At 40.8% G+C, this 17215-nt stretch overlaps 1 protein-coding gene across 5 annotated transcripts in view; it reads left to right on the top strand.

The window, feature by feature from the left end:
* Positions 1-17215, top strand: part of Plcb4 (phospholipase C beta 4) — a 356880-nt gene that overhangs the window by 240588 nt on the left and 99077 nt on the right. For all 5 annotated transcript variants that reach the window (XM_041671004.1, XM_041671007.1, XM_041671005.1 and 2 more), the window contains exons 5-7: positions 7739-7819; positions 8609-8668; positions 10273-10416. In XM_041671004.1, the coding sequence (XP_041526938.1) occupies positions 7739-7819; positions 8609-8668; positions 10273-10416 (285 nt within the window). The remainder of the gene's footprint in view (positions 1-7738; positions 7820-8608; positions 8669-10272; positions 10417-17215) is intronic.

Here is a 17215-nt window from a genome sequence, read left to right as displayed (position 1 = left end):
GTACAAGTAGGTCACTGGGGTGGTTTTTTTGGTGCTAGTATCTGAATGAAAATTTTACAAGATTTATGGCACAAATATGAACACTCAACTCCCTCATTAAAAATCCTGTCCTACAAAGATATCAAAAATACACATTAGAGAAAAGACAGCATCTTCAACAAATGGTGCTGGGAAAATCATGTCAATATATACAAGAATGAAACTAGATCCTTATCACTGACCTGCACAAAGCTCACCTTCCAGTGGATCAAGGACATCAACAGCAGACCTCACATTTTGACAAATGGATCAAGAACCTCAACAGGAGACCTCACACTTTGACAAATGGATCAAGGACCTCAACAGCAGACCTCACACTTTGACAAATGGATCAAGGACATCAACAGGAAACTTCACACTTTGAAAGTGCTAGAGGAAAAACTAGGCAGGCTACTTTAACAGGGAGACACAAGTAAGGACTTTCTGAGTAGCACTCCAGCAGCACTGGGGTAAGACTATCAGTTGGCAAATGAAATAACATGAAACTAAATGACAAAGGGATTGTCAGTTGAGTAGGAGGCAGCCCATGCAAAGGGAGAAAAAATTTTCCCATTCATAGATCTGACAAAGAATTAGTGTCTGGAATATACAAAGAACTAATAAAAATATACACATCAAGAAAGACAATCCAAACAAAACGTAGGGTGTGAACCTGAACAGGAGGTTCTTAAAAGAAGAAATACAGATGACTAGTAAATACTCTAAAACATGTTCAATAGCCTTAGCAATCAGGGAAAAGTAGATTAAAACTCCATTAAAATTCCATCTCACCTAGTCAGAATGGCCACCACTAGGAATACGAATGACAACAATTGCTGTTAAGGAAATGGAAAAGGAAAACCCTACACACTGTTGGTGGGGAAATAAACTAGAGCAGCCACTTTAGAAAGTCAGACTGGAAGTTTCTCAAAAAAAAAAAAAAAAAGCTGAACTACCATATGACCCAGCCGTATCACTCCTGAACATATAGCCAAGGGAGCCTATACCCTCCTACAGAGGTAACTGCATATGCGTGTTCATTACACTTCTGCTCACAATATCCAGGAAACAGAAGTACTTTGGGTGTCAATCTGATGAATGGATAAAGAAAATGTGGTATAGATGCACAATGGATTTCTGTCTAGGGTTGAGACAGTAAAAGTGACAGTGACTCAGAAACACAGAAGCTGGCGCAAATCTTGGGTTTGTTTCTCATTGCCTATGGTCTCGAAGAAATGGCTGTGAACATCTTCTCCCCTATGTAAAGATGCGCTGATTATGGTGGTAACCACTGGACATTAAAATCACAATCAACCTTGTGCTCCTCTCTTGTCTACCGCATTCCAAGTACTCCCAGCTGAGGTGGGTTCATGGTGATTGGCACATTTGCGCTGTTGTGGCAAATCTACTAAAGCCTGGTAGAGTTCTTGTTAGTGTTAAGTGAGGTAGTATTTGTGAAACACCTTATGCAAAATCATAAATTCATTTGCGTCTATTTTCTCATAATCACAGCCACTTGCTTATTCAGTGTTCACCTTTTCCCAACTCCTTAGACTCTGCTTGGTTCTTTGAATGTCCTTTGAGATTAGTGTCAGTTTTATTCATTTTTAGGTAGGTAGGAAAAGTTAAGGTCAAGAAGGTTAGTCAGCGTGACTACCGAGATGCTTCAGCAGGTTTCTGTAGAGAGGAGGGTGGAGCCCCCAAACCACTGTAGAGTGCCACCTCCTTTGAATGGCCTTGTATTCGTTACTTTTTATCACTGTGAAAAAACATCATAACAAAGGTCTAATAACCAATTTACTAAGGGGTGCAATGAAAAAGACAAATTTACAGATGGAGAACAAATCAGATGTCACTGCTGATCCAGCTGCCTTTGTCCAGTTGCTCTGCCCAGGGGTGAAGAGCACCAACTGCCAGCTGTCTCTTCACCACCTGCTCTGCTCTGCTCACCCAAGAGCATAAGAATGTAAGAGCAAGAGAGATGTGAAACCCTCTCCCTCAGTTTTTAAGTTGTCATAGGCAGATAAGATGACACCCTAGGGCTTGCCGCCCCAAAAGTTGTTGGCTGAATGGATCAAAATCCCACCACAAAAGCAACATAAAGAAAGAAGTTAAAGAAACTTGAAGTTAATTTGAGTTTATGGTACCAAAGGGATATGAGTTTTTCATAGCAGGGAAGGTACAGGCATAGTGTTACTCTTTGGGATCCTGCCATGTGACCCCCAAATAATACATGGAGACTTATTCTTTTTTTCCTCTTTTTAAAAATTGTTTTTATTGAGCTATATGTTTTTTTCTCCTCTCCCCTCCCCATGGTCCCCATGCTCCCATTTAGTCAGGAGATCTTGCCTTTTTCTACTTCCCATGTAGATTAGATCTGTGTATGTCTCTGTCTCTCTTAGGGTCCTCATTGTTGTCTAGGTTCTCTGAGATTGTGAATTGTAGGCTTTTTTTCCCTCTGCTTTATGTCTAAAAGCCACTTATGAGTGAGTACATATTATATTTTGGAGACTTAGTCTTATTTATGAATGCCTGTCCTTTGCTTGACTTGTTGGCTTGTTGGTGGCTTACACTTTAATCCCAGTGTTTGGGAGTCACACACCTTTAACCCCAGCACTAGAAAGGGGAGACAGGAGCAATTTGGCTGGGCAAAGAGAGGAATATAAAGGGGGAGGAGACAGGAACTCACTGGAGGGTGGAATCTGAGGATTAATGGAGACAGGATCCTGCTCTTTCAATCTGAAGATTTGGTGGAGGTAAAAGGTCTCCCTAGTTGTTGGCCGATTTTTTTCTAGTCTTAAGCTTGAACCCAAATATCTGTTTCTGTTTTTTTATTATTATTTGTGCTATACATACTTCCTCTAGTGAGGCAACCCTAAACCTAAGTGAACAGTACTATCAGCTGGAGATCAAATATCCAAACCCCAAAGTCTATGTGGACATTGTCGTTCAAATCATCACAGTCCTCCATCTCAGCCATGTAAAACTTGTGATGTAATACAAAAGCCCTCTCTCCATTCACTCCTCCACATCTGAATCTTCCCAGTCACAAATGCAAAAGAGAAGTCTTGCACCACTCCTGTTTAAGTAAAGTATAATTATACCACATACGAGCCTATCCAGAAAAGTTGGCCATAGCTGGAAATAAGACGTGACTATCATAGTTTGTCTTTCAAAGCTTACAATATAAACATCGACATTAGAGGCTAACTTGGGTAACCATGGTGAAAGGGCAGACAGGAAAGAAAGAACTATAGTCTACCTTGAAATCAAACTTATGGGGTTAGGAAGATTTCTTTGTGGGCAAAATGTGTGCAGAACGAGTGTAAGGAACTAAATTCTGATCCCCCACCACTCACTCTTGGGAAGCAAAGATGGGGGATCTCCAGGGTAAGCTAGCTAGCGGGACTAGATAAATTGGCAAACTCTGGGTTCAGCAAGAGACCCTATATCAATATATAGGCGATTGACATAAGTCCAGCTCATTAGTCTTTGGATCTCACATGCATGCACATACATGTACATGTATAACCACACACATGAGGTACAAATACAAACGCACTCATGTATCTGTTACCTGGATAGCCACCTATCTACCCTCCTTTTTATTCAGCTGGCTAAGTTCTCTGGGCTTCCTTTAAAGGAGAAAGGGAATTAAATTTTACTTGACAGAATATCTTTTGAAGTTGAAAGAATGGAAAAGTATTAAATCAATTTGAATATTTTGTTAAGCTGTGCTATCGAATACTGTGAAGATAGCATCCACTAAAAAAATCGCATAGAGCTTATCATGCCCTCCATGTTTGATGAGGTGGTAAGTGTCTGTCTCCAGAAGCCTTGAGTGGCACATGCCTTCTGACCAGGGATCCTAGTGCCAGAAATAGAATTCTGACAGCAGTGTTGGCGACTAGAGTGCTGCTTATGCCTCTTTCAAGAAAAGTGACCTCTAGCTGCCACTTGTTCAGAATTTCCACAAGAATTCCTGGCCCTTTCCAGCCTGACTCCCCGTGGTCTAAAGTAAGAGTTGGGCTGGTTAACCAACTAGGCCCTTGAACTCTCCAGGGGGTAGCTTTGCATAAGAGAAATGAAAACCCAGGCTCCCTGCTATGGTTTGTTTTCTTATCAGCAGATTCAGTTACTACCTTTTAGATTTGCAAAGGAGACCAAGTCTGGCTTCCTTTTCCAGTCCTCTCCTCCACAGTTCCCTAGGTGGTAGACAATGTACCTGGCTATGGGTCTTGGATATCACTATGGTCTGGCCAGGGTGCCATAGCCTAAGTTCTAGTCTGAAAGTACCTCTATGAAATATAAAACTACTGCTGGTGAAAAATCACATAGATTGTATATATTTGCCACCAGTAGAGGCCCAGTGCTTGACTTGCTGGTAGGAGGTAGAAACCTAAGTAGGTTTGCGCTACTTCCTTTCAGTTGGTTGTCACTTAGCCCTCAGATCTGTGCCCTGAAATTTCGTAGGCATTTCGGATGTGTTTGGTCAGGAAGCCTCTAGGCTAAGCCAAGGCATTTTATTTTATTTTTTATTTTTTTTTCACCTGGCTCAGCTTTTATTTTATTTTATTTTTTTAATTAATTAATTTATTTATTTATTAAAGATTTCTGTCTCTTCCCTGCCACCGCCTCCCATTTCCCTTCCCGTCCCCCAGTCAAGTCCCCCTCTCTGTCAGCCCAAAGAGCAATCAGGGTTTCCTGCCCTGTGGGAAGTCCAAGGACCACCTACCTCCATCGGATCAGACTTACACCACACTTCTCTAAGGCATTTTATTGTAGTCAGTCAGGGAGAACTTTTAGGGGAGGTCCTGGGAAGACTTTTACCCTGGACATGGCTTCTCCCAATAACAAATAGGGTTTTATCTCATGAGCCAGATAGGCCCTTTATAAATATTTCATCTTATTTTAGTTGATGAGGACCCCAAGGATTTTGTTGTCTGCTTGGGGGAATCATCTAGCAGCTAGCTCCAAGTGTTTCAACATTTTCCTCTATTTTACTCTTCTACTGTATTTTGCTTCTTTTTGCTCAATTTTCTTATCTTGTCCTCTCTCTCTCTCTCTCTCTCTCTCTCTCTCTCTCTCTCTCTCTGTCTCTCTCTCTCTTTACATACTGGCCTGTAGCAAAATATTTTATTTGAGAAAGTTACCTGTCACATTCATCCTTTCATGGGTGGATTAGTTTTAGGATGATTTTGAAATAAGCATTTGAAGTGAAAGAAGAAAGAAACTTAGAGACACACAAGACCCCTTAAGGGCATTCCTCATGGAGGTTACATTTTAGCGTGTGAGCCAGTCAGTCAGGAGATGATGTAACAGCAGACAGCATTCAGTGTTAGCAAGGAAGGAAGGAAGATACTTTTCAGGAAATCAGACACATAGCAAGGAGATTGGGGAGCCTTTCTGAAGGGGGCTTGATCAGTCATTAAAGTGGGGGACGTTAAGATAAAGAGCCAGATACACCAAGGGCACTAGGGAGACATTTCTGTAGAGGTGGAGCTAGAAGTGCAAAGGTCCTGAGGCTGGAAATCACTGAAGGTTTTTAAGGAAGACCATTTTGTTGGTAGTGAGTGAGCCACAAGATCACAGGGCAGGAAGTGCCTAAAGTAAGATACAAAGGACTTGGATGTTCCTAGGACTCATTAGACCAACTTTAGTTGAAAATTTTCCTAAATATAATGGAGATTCATAGTTCAGGATTTTAGAGAACTGGTTAAAAGAAATTAAAAAGAATCAACATGGCTGCTATCGGATAAACAGTGTAGAAGTGGGAAGAATTCACAGAAATGGGAACAGATGTTAGAACCAGGGGCATATGGTGGAGATGGAGTTAGCTGGTCATTATCACCTAAGCCTGTGAAAGTAGACTTATTAATGATCATGAGCAGAAAACAAGGAAGGAAGGCCAAGAATGACTCTCAGGCACAGTGAGTAAGTCCGTAGGGTGACGAGCCAGATACACTGGTGACATTTGTTGAAGTAAGGACAGCTTGTGACAATAGAGCTGCTCAGAAAAGAGGGAGGGAGGCAGAAAGTCAGATCTGAACATGCGAATTCTGAAACATCCTAGTGGGGATGGCCACTGGAGAGTTAAATGTCTGATTTCAGCCTCACGGGTAACTGGGTTGCTATTGTAAACGTGGGAGGCAGCAGTAACCCGTCGGTATTGTAGCCATGTGATTTACAGAAATCTAGGAGCACGATGGAAATGAGAAGTACAGGAACCAAGTGTGAAGGATATGCAGAGTTGGTGTGTACAGGGAAAAGGCAGGAAGTGACCTTAGAGGAGTGGGGCTTGGTCAGGGTAAGGAGGGGGAAATCATTTCAAGAAAAAAGGAATCATCATCTACTCAAGGTCAAATCACACACTTACTGCCAAATACTTGTTCATAAAAGGCTACCATGGTTACAATACCATAGGCTGTAGCTTGCTGAGTTGTGACTCTGCACTGTGTACCTTGCATCCCCTGGCTCATTTAAATGCTACAACTAACCCAAAAGGTGTGGGTAAAAACTTTGATTAGGTAGGATTCTGAGACAGAAAGGGTCTTTCGGAGCAAGTAAATAGACAATGGTGAACTGAATTTTGTCTCGAAAAGCACAGGTCTTACCTTTGCCTCTGTCTTATCCATTGCTGTCTGCAGTTCCCAGTACTGACGTGGAGTTCCCACCGCCTGGTGTGGGAGTTGAACACTTACAGTGATTCTTTGCCAGAAAACTACACAAACAGATTAAAAGCTAGCTTCATTCAGGGCTGCCAGATCCCCTGATTCTGCCATCTTATGGTGGCTATCTCTTGACGTTGGATTTGCCTTGATGAATGTTGCTGTTTTCCTGGAATTTAGAAAGATAAATCTGGATCTGAGAAACTAAGCATCTGAAGTGCCTTTCTTCAAATGTTAATCCTGTAATTGCTATTTATTTAGTGATGCTTTTTCCCTGCGGAAAGGACAGGCTCCTAATTGTTGGCATTGCGATGATGTAGGAAGTTGGCTTCTTTAGTTCATGAGAAGAATGCCTAGATTTGTTGACGCACAGAACTGTGTCATGGAATTATGCAAACAGAGGGACAGAGCATCTGGGTTCATTTCCCAAACACTCTTTTTCTCTCACTGACAGAATTTCCTTGTGTTCCTAAATGCAGTGTGCCAGGAATCCATTGGCACATAGGGCGGATCTGCTGTGGTGTGTGTTTGGAGAGCCCTCCTTTTCAATTGAAGCTTTGGTTCTGTGGATTTCATTGAGTTTCTGGAGTCAAAGTTCACAGCAATGGTACTCAATGCATCGTGCATCAGAAGTCCCAGAGGGCTTGTGGTGATGCATCCCAGGGCTAGTGTTGGTATGGATCAGTGACAGGCAGCTGTGTGTCCTCTCTCTAGAGGGCAAACAAGCAACACTCAATTATCTTTCAGGAGTTTCTCTCCTGTGACCTTCAGGAAACCCTTTCCTGTGTAAACCCAAGGCATCGATGTCAGTAATTTTGAGTGTGTTCTAGAGGAAGGGTTTCTGTTACATAGATGAGCCTTTCGATAAGGAAAAAGGGTGTACAGTGCCCTAAATGAAAATGGTCCACAGCGTCATCAGAAACGGAGGGTGAGGATCCAGATACAAACAGTGATTATTCTTTGCCCTGTGTTTGGACGCTCAAACATACTTGAATTTTTATTGAATCAAAATGTTGTTAAGTCATGAAACCCATCACACTTCTTTTTAACAGGAATCTTTCGTGTTTGAACCCAACTGCCTCTTCAAAGTGGACGAATTTGGCTTTTTCCTGACCTGGAAGAGTGAAGGCAAGGTAAGGCATAAGAGCAGCCTTGCTTGCCTTCCGGCTCAAGCAGTTTCATTTCTCAGTAGGTAGACCAAGTTCCTCCTGAGGGCATGGATACTATGCTTACTCTTTCCTTGGAGAGTTTTTACTACTTGTTTTCCTGTCCCAGGCGTTGAGGATGCTGGGATTAAAGACATTATGCAGGTGACCTCTAAGAGATTCTACTGGAGGAACAAAGTTGGGCATTTTTAAAAGAGCTTCAAGTCACTGAGCATTGTGAACGAGAAGTTTACTTTGTTATAAAAGCTTAGACAAAGTAGGTCTGATTTAATCTTGAGAGTTAGGAATATTTTCTAGAAAATAATTTTTGAGCTGAAATTAAAAGGCACATTAAATGAGAGTTCAGCTCATTAAACCCTGGGGCATAATTGGATGTGTGGCACAGTGTTCACATTTAATGAACATTGGAGCCCAAACCAAGAAAGGTGTAATTGGAATTGTATAAAAGTTGGAATTATTTATACTTAATGTTTTCTATATCTACATATTTAATAATATATAGGCATTATTATGTATATATGTGGAATGACAATCTGTAAATATTTTATTACTCATTCAGGGTTGTGTGTATATATATGAAATAAGAAGCTTGAGTCTTTTCTTCCCGATCATTAGAAATCATTACCATCACTTGGTTTGCATTTTGCCCCTTCTCTGACAGCATTGATTTTATTTTTAGATATGTTTGCTAAGCACTCTATGCCATGAGGCTGGCAGAATTTAAGTTCATTGCTGGGGTGTGTGCTCTCTCTTCAGGAAGGACAAGTGCTAGAATGTTCCCTCATCAACAGTATTCGGCTGGCAGCCATACCAAAGGTAAATGTGATTGGTATCATTCGTGTGTGTGTGTGTGTGTGTGTGTGTGTGTGTGTGTGTGTGTGTGTTGGGGCCGTGAGTGTGCATAGACCATGATGTTCCTGTGGAATTAGTTCCGTCCATCCACCTTTACATGGAGTCATCAAGCTTAAACAGTGAGCCCCTTTACCCTTTGAGGCATCTCACTGATCCTGCTGGTCTTTGAAACATAGATTTTACAAAACTTGAAAAGTGATCTCCAGGATTCTATTTCACTTCTAATCACCCCAAATCATCAACTTGTGTTTAAGGATGGACACAGTAGCCATTTCATCTATAATTCTGAGGTGACTTGGATTGCAATATTTCCAGTTATATTAGGGATGTTTTAGTCCTTGGAAACCCAAACCTTTGCATGGTGTTAGTGTCAGAGAGACAGATCCCTTAATCTGGAAATTAATTTTAAAACCTCTCTCCATTCTCTTGCTATCAGTAATTTGCTTTCCATGTGTGGCTGATGAATGTGGAGATTTATAAGGCTGAGGTACCCCGTATTTCTTCACTTGTGCACTCAGGACGCTAGTTCACACAGAAAACTTGGCTAACCTCTGGTAGAAAGGAAAAGCTACCAGAGCACAGAAGTCAGTGATCTTCCTTCATTGATTTGTTTGAATAAGAAGCTATATGTATAATGATGTTAAAAATTTAAAAGGTGTCTCTTCATAGAAGATTCTACCACAGTATTTATTTCCTTCAGTGTACCTGCCCTGCATGTTTTCAGATGTCCAAAGCAAAGTTCTTTTCCTATTTGTTTATTTATTTTGCAGCTGGCTTCCTTTATGTTAACTAAGTTTTCTGCGTAACTACATTCTGGAATTTCCTCTGGAAAACAAATGTGGTGTTTTATGTAGAAATTTTCACAGTGTTCCTTCCATGTGAGGATGCTTAGATTGTAGAAATGAAAATGTTTGGTCTTTGTATCTAAGCTGCTTAAGAGTCTCACCTTCATTTCATAAGAATAGCCTGCTGTAGTAGCTGTGGTGATGTAGTGTTTATTCATGGTAAGTAAGCCTGCATTCTGTGAGAAGAGGCCCCTTAGGTGTTTATGGACACAAACGCAAACCAGTCATGGTCTTTCCTGAACTTTGCTAAATCTGAAGTTCTGTTATAGTGACAATCGAAAATCCAGACAAAGGAACCATACACCTATGGCCGTTAAGAGCCGTTAAGAGCCCTGACTGCCCTTCCATTGAACCCTGGCCAATCCTGAAACCCACATGGTAGCTTTAACCATCTGAGCACCAGGTACTCACAACAAAGACATATGTTCAGTCAAAACAGATAAATAAGATTTATGTCAAAAATCTACACACACATTATTGAACCAAGATTTCTAAAGTTAAAAAAAAGTGTAAAGCCCTTCTGAAGGGTTTCTGGTACTCTATATTATTGGAAATTTCATCTCTCCAGGTTTTATAATGATGTTAGTTCACTAGGATTTTAAATGGGTTAGGGACCATTTCCCTTTAGGGTATATTTTTACCCAAAAATGTGTTTCTTTTCACCATGTTTTTCTCCATACGCTGCAATCCAACATATTTTCTCCTATTTTTATACATCTACAGGATCCCAAAATCCTGGCTGCTCTTGAAGCTGTTGGAAAATCTGAAAATGATCTGGAAGGGCGGATATTGTGTGTCTGCAGTGGCACAGATCTGGTGAACATTGGCTTCACTTACATGGTGGCTGAAAACCCAGAAGTAACTAAGGTAACAGCCCAACAGCCCCCCTTCCCAATGAGTATATATATTGTGTGTGTGCAAGTTCTTATGTTTAATGTAGTTTTTAATATGAATTTTAGAATTATTTGATCATTTCACTCTTCTAAAATGCTACTGCTGTGTTGGCATATTTGCATAGAAAATTTAGCAAGCACAGTGCCTTTGTCAGCTGTCATTCACGTCAGTCAACACCTGGTGCGATGCTGTGGGAAAGCTAGCCCAGGCCTTCCATAACTTGAATGTGCTCAGGCGTCTGTGGGATCAATAGCTGTGAGGTGGGGGGACAAGAAGCTCCTTTTCTTTCAAGCTCTGAAAATGACAGTTTGAGCACCAAGCCCAACAGAAACAGAATGTAAACCACATATACAGCTAAGGTGTAGCTGAGTGGGAGAGAACATGCATGGCCTACATAAAGCTCTAGTATAACAAAAAAAAAAAAAAAAAAAAAAAAGTAATGAGTGGCTCAGTAGTAGGGAATATGCCCAGCATGTTTGATATCCTGGGTTCTATGCCAAGTGTCAGAAACCAATATGGGTATAACTGTTTCTGTAAAATATGGCATTTAACCCAACATACCCCAAACATTGGTAAGATATAGGTACATTATTAAGATAAACTAGCATAAGGTTTACTAGTGGCAGAGTTCACATTCTTTTCTTCATGGTGTTTGAAATCTAGTGTGTATTTTCACATCAGACCCCTCAAATTAAAAGTGCAAAGTAGTTGTGACAGCCCATGGCTACCATGTTGAACCGTGTAAAAACTCAGCTGTTTAAAAAGTCCAACCTCTTCTCTTCGATGAGCTCTTGAAGTATTATGGTAAGATCCATCTTGCATTATGCCATCCAGAAAACCATTGAACTAGCAAGCTACTCTCAGAGCTTTTGACTAAAGAAGCTTCAAACTTAAATGTTTTTCTGTACCTCTTTTGCTTAACAGGGACTTTGTTATAGGAGGCCACTTGTTCATTTCCTGCCGTCCAGACTCCCGAAATAATCACACAGAGAACTATATTATTTAAATCACTGCTTGGCCAATCGTGTAAGCATACTGCTAGCTAGCTCTTACATCTAGAATGAACCCATTTCCATTATTTTATATTTTATCATGAAGTTTGTGGCCTACTGGCAAGGTTCCAGCTGGCAGCTCACATCTTTTCCTTCTAGTGACTACATGTCTCCTTGACTCCACCTTCTCTCTCCCAGCATTCAGTTTAGTTTCCCCCTCCTTCTGCCCTGGCCTCGTTCTACTCTACCTTATCACAGACCAAGGCAGATTTTTTATTCATTAACCAACAAAAGTAACACATATTCAGAAGGACTTCCCACACCAGGACTTGACCTCTGAACATATGTAATTATATGAAGGACACCAAACCTTTTACTCTTCCATTATAGAGACATTGGTTTGGGTCTGGGTGGGGGTGGGGCTTTCATTTTCTCTTAATCTCACAAGGAGAAACTCAGTGTAGGTTTAGTGAGAAAGGCATTGTTAGAGATGCTGAATTTTGTAGTTTGAAAGAAATGTACCAGACCAGTAAGACATTTGGGGAAACAGAAATAACCCAAGCATTTACTCTGGGTATAAAACGTGGCCGAATTTAGTTTTGCTCACTCTGAGACCACTGGGCTCATTCACCGTCACTTGCATGACACAAGTCTCATCCAGAAACATTGGTCTGACCTGAGGCCTCATTACACACTAGTCTCCCAGATACACTGATTTAGAATCTACATTTGTAACCGGAACTTCAGGTGACTAATGTTTGTGCAGAAGTTTGAGAGGCTCTAGCCTTGTGCCATTGGAACTGCGAATGGGCTCTCCAGGTTGCACAACAGCCTTTGGCTCTGTCCTTGTGGTAGTGACTTTGTAGGTTTCATGCTATTGTTCATGTCATCTCAGTCTGGGAGAACAGCTTTTACAGGTCTCAAGTTTTTATTACTCTGCTCAGATGGGAAACCAATTTGAATGGATTATTGACCTTGATCTAGACAAACAGTGCTGCCACGTCTTAGAGTTCAGACTTGCATATTTGCTCTAAAGGTCTTTCTGTTTGCTCTTTGCCTTAGCAACACTGAATCTGGGGGATTTTTCTGGCTAACTGTGAAGAGAAAGACTAGCTAATCAGATACAGATATTTGGTTACTTGAAAATTTGCAAAAGTATGGTTTTGTTTGTAAACTTGTGTGTCTGGCTTTTGCCACCTTGTGTCGTCAGTTCCCATGAGAAGAAACACTATGACTCTTTCCTGAATCTGTATTTGGGTTCAGATTAGCTGAGCAGAAATCCTTCATTTTCTTCTTACCAACTAGGAACATAAACACAGTATTTATCCTTTGTCTCATTTTTTCTTCTGTAAAATGGGAATTGGACAAAAGTATCTGCTGTGGGATTGTGAGCATTGCCAGAGTTACTGCTTTGAAAATGCCCTGTGCACTGCATCCTCGTGCTAGCTGTTCAGATCCCAAAGTCAGAGTGCAAGCTCTGATGGGAGCCTGGCTTGGGACTCCCACCATCTTATCGCTCAGACACAAGAGATAAACAGTGGAATTCCGGAGACCATTCAGGAGGCTCGACACAAACCCAGCCTTAAATGCAGGCCATCTGCCTTCTCTGATGTGATGCTGGCTATATTACTTTAAGCCTCCAACAAGTACAGTCCTGGGAAGATGCTTCAAATTAGTGAATCTTAGGACTTTATCTCCTATAATTTGGTTGCTGCCAATCTTGGCCTATTGTATTTAAGAATCTTCTTCTGGAATATTCACAAAAGATTAGGTCATGTGTAGAGCACTGATAAGGTGGGTAGTCTATACTCAGAGATGAAACCCAGCTCTTTTTCAATTAGTAGCATTTTCATTTTTTTTTAAAAAAAAGAAAGCAGATTTCCAGAGAATAAAGACTATCAATAATTCTGTTCTGGTTTTCAGTTCAGACTCACAGCCATTTAACCCTACTGTTATTAGGGGGAAAATATTTAGGTTTCTCAGAACTGTTACTTAGAAGTTTATACTTCCCTAATGTTATAATATACAAATAACAAATCTCCTTGTCCAGATGAGTAGTCTGTTGCATCATGTTCTTCTGAGTAATGAGTGCTTGCTGACAGCATTGAGCACCACATTTCCCCCTAAGTACGTGTAATAATTTTCCCCGAATTTCACTAATTCTTTCAGCAAATATGCATGTAGGTGGATAATGATGTCCATATCCTGTTTTTAAGATTCAAAAGGCTATATTAGTCAAGATCAGGACCTTTACTACCTTCAGGGTTGACAATATTTTCTTCATAAAAGGATAATTTTATTCCCAATTCTGGGTATGTGCACCCCTAACAGATTATACAAGCCACTGAGTGAGAGGATTAATATGAAATGTAAGTGTGATTGGGTCAGGTCAGAAATACGGGAGAATTTATCCATCACATCAGGTCAATTAGAAAGCAGAGAAGAATACCTGGGAGATGATTCGGTGGTACCAATCAGGCATGAGTGCAACCAAATGCCCTCAAAGACTGGGTCACAGGATGTGTTAATGGTCCACTTAGCACACAGGGAAGATGTCTGTGTGAGTTTACCACAAAAGCCAGTAACAGCAAAGACTCCATTTTTAAATCAATATGTGCAGATCTTGAATGCTTTCTCTTGAAGCAAATAAGTGTGTTCAAGTTGCTGCTCACTCTTTCACTGTTAGAGCTGCCGGTTTAAATGTGATCTGTTGATGGGACATGATGTAAATTTTTGTGTGCGGTTGAGACAGTAAGGATACACACAGAGCAGCATGCAACTGAGACCAAATTCCATAGCTCTGTGACTTCTTCCCTTAGTCTGTTGTTTGTCTAGTCCATGCAACACTTTAGAAGAAAAAAAAGTAGCAACTCACTTTAAAAAATTCTTGAACATTCAGCTTAAAAAAACGACAGATATTTTTCTTTTCACTAGATTGTTTTATTTGTTTATGTAATATTTTATTATAATAGATGTAAACAGGTTGAGAAAATAATATAAGTGATTCATTGTAGGCCTTCAAGGTTGGGACAAAAAGATTTAGAACATCAGCATGTGGCCTCGCGATTGAGTTCAGTTTCTGGGTACCTATGGGCTTTGGCTGTCTTATGAACATCCAGCTTTTCTTGCTCTAACCAAGGAGGGGTGCATGCAGAGAATTTCCAGCATTGCATTTGTTATGAGGGGACACTGAAATGCTTGAGGCTCGTCCCAACTCCTAGCCTATTATCGTACATCCAGTCTGACTGTTCTGAAGAATTCACTTCTCTAAACATTTAACCGAAGCCAACTTTATCTTAATCCAGACTCCGGAAAGGACCAATATTCACTCAAGAGAAATTTTCTGACTCTGAACAAATCTTTTATATTCTTTTCAAAGAGAGTCTCCAGTATTTTTTTCCCTCATTTTATGTGGCTCTTTAATGATTCGGTAAAATCTGGATGATTCCGCTTTCTCAAAATTCGTATTTCAAATCCTTGTAAAGTATTTTCTTGTCATTTAGCTGTAAAAGAAAAATGTGATGTGTTTTTTCCAGAGATGAACTTCTTATTAAAAAAAAAAACCATTCTGGAAGCTCAGTTTGTGCCTTCTTCATCTGCTCTCAATGCTGAATAAACAAATTAACCTTGACAACACTCTCACTTAACTGAGAAGGTTTGGGCACCATTCTCTTTCTCCTCCCTAGTAGGGCATCTTAAATGAGTTCTTAGCCAAACCTTTCACCTGCCATTTCTGTTCCTTCTACAATCATCTCAGCTGCTCTGCCAGGACCACCACACCTTCCTCTCACTTCCCCAACCCTTCTCTTACCTATTACACTAACTTTACCTCCCCGGAGTATCCAGAGTACAGTTGCTCCTTACCACCGCTGTTCTGCACTGTGGTCCTGACCAAAGCTCCGTCTACCTCCTCTTTGCCACGCATCTTTTTATTAGTGTCTTCACCTTGAGCTTACCCCTTGTAGTCCACCCTCAGAATAGCAACCGAAGATAAACCCTTTCAGCTGAGGGCTATCATGACCTGGGAACCTCTAAGGCCTCCAATTCTCTGTAAATCCGAAATCCAGCCATGGCTTCCCTGCCTGCCCTCCTGGGGATTTGCTGGTGGATTTGCTGGTGGGAAGGTTTGTTTGTTTGTTTGTTTGTTTTTCCTGTTTCTTCACAAATCCCTGCTGGACCATTACCTGCTGCCGCTCTGTCCCTTCACAACACTTCAGCCCTTCTCTATTTATTATCCTGCTTTCCAGAACAGTACTTGATAAACGCTTGTTTTTTGAAAATAGTTATGCTGACGACGTCAATCAATTCTAACCCAGGTGGTTAAAATATACAGTAGCCTTGCCCTAATTTGGGGGAAATAGGTTCCAAGATCTCACCATGAATGTCTGAAATCACAAATGTTACCAAGCTCTAGCCACGCCTCTTTTCCCCACCCCCATAAATGCATCTGATAAAGTTTAATATGTGAAGAAAGTAACTGCATAAAAATAACCATAGATGACTCTTAAAGACAGATGGTGAAAAAATTGCCAGCATCAGTACGTTGATGCTTGAGGACGCTATTAAGTCAAATAATCTGATAATGAAGTAACTATCAGTGCCTACCAAGAGGGCGGTGCATGCGATGTCCATCCACTATTAAAAGGGGTGACTCAGATCCCTGGTGTATAGAATGGGCCAGTATGAGATTTGATTCTGCTACCAGAAGGTATGCAAGTTATAATTTTAGGTAGTTTGCTTCAATTTTCATTTAATGTTTTCAGCCATGAGTCACCAGCATCATTGAAAGTAAAATGAAGGATGGGGGAGAGCAACTATATCACAGAGTCTTACACTTTGATTTTATACAGATTAGCTTAGGGGGAGCTAGGAAAATGGTATTTGACAAGCAAACTGAGAAAATGTGATGTGATGGCAGTCCAAGGGGGAACAGAATGATCTCCAATTCAAGGGTGTTATTTTTAGAGTCGTTTTTCAGGATGTAATGAGATTGCTGCCACAATGAATCCATGACAAGACTGGAGGTTTTGACCCTGCCGTCTTGGCCTCTTCCCAACCTGGATCATTATATCCTGCTTACCTAAATCCTTCCTGCCCTTCCAGTCAGGAAATGTAGTTCTTATTTCCTCTCCTGTAAAGCCCTCTCTCTGTTAAAAGAGAATGGTTAACACATTGCTACCACTTGTACCCCAAGCCCAGCATGCAGCCAGGTAATAGGCGTGTCTTATCTGTCCTGTACCTAGAAGCACTTGAGAAGCGAAGCATCCTCATGCTAAAAGCTTTGGCCCATTTTTTCAATCAACTGTAATAAGGCTCTTTATTTCCCACCAAGCCATCTTCATCTCTTTGCCCATTATTTTATCATAAGCTGTGTAAATTATTTAATAGCAAGCTTACAACAACTTATTTAGTTAGAAAAACAACTCTGGTTTCCTCGTATTTTTTTTCTTTCTTTCTTTCTCAGAACACAGCCCGCTCGGAAGGGTTTCGGTCTCCAGCAAAGAGTTCCGATGTCTTTCATTAAGTTACAGCTGGCGCTGCACAGCCGCTCAACACCCTAGTCTCTGTGCTGTGCGCCAGACTCGAGCGCAGCCCTCATTTAACATTTCCACAAATAAATCTGCCATTTTATAGCAACTTGAATTTTCCTTTGATTACAAAAATAAGCTGTTATTGTGAGGTTCCAAATGCAGAGATTGGAATTGAGCTTAGACAATTTTCCATACCGCTCATTATACTTTTTTCAGGTTGTAAATATTTGGTGAACTTCGTAAATGATA

This window comes from Microtus oregoni, unplaced genomic scaffold (assembly GCF_018167655.1).
Source record: "Microtus oregoni isolate MIOR12 unplaced genomic scaffold, Mior012 000020F_ref0000438, whole genome shotgun sequence".
In the NCBI taxonomy this organism is placed as follows: Eukaryota; Metazoa; Chordata; class Mammalia; order Rodentia; family Cricetidae; genus Microtus; species Microtus oregoni.
The sequence above is the reverse complement of the archived record's forward strand: the minus strand, read 5'-3'. Positions and strand labels throughout refer to the sequence as shown.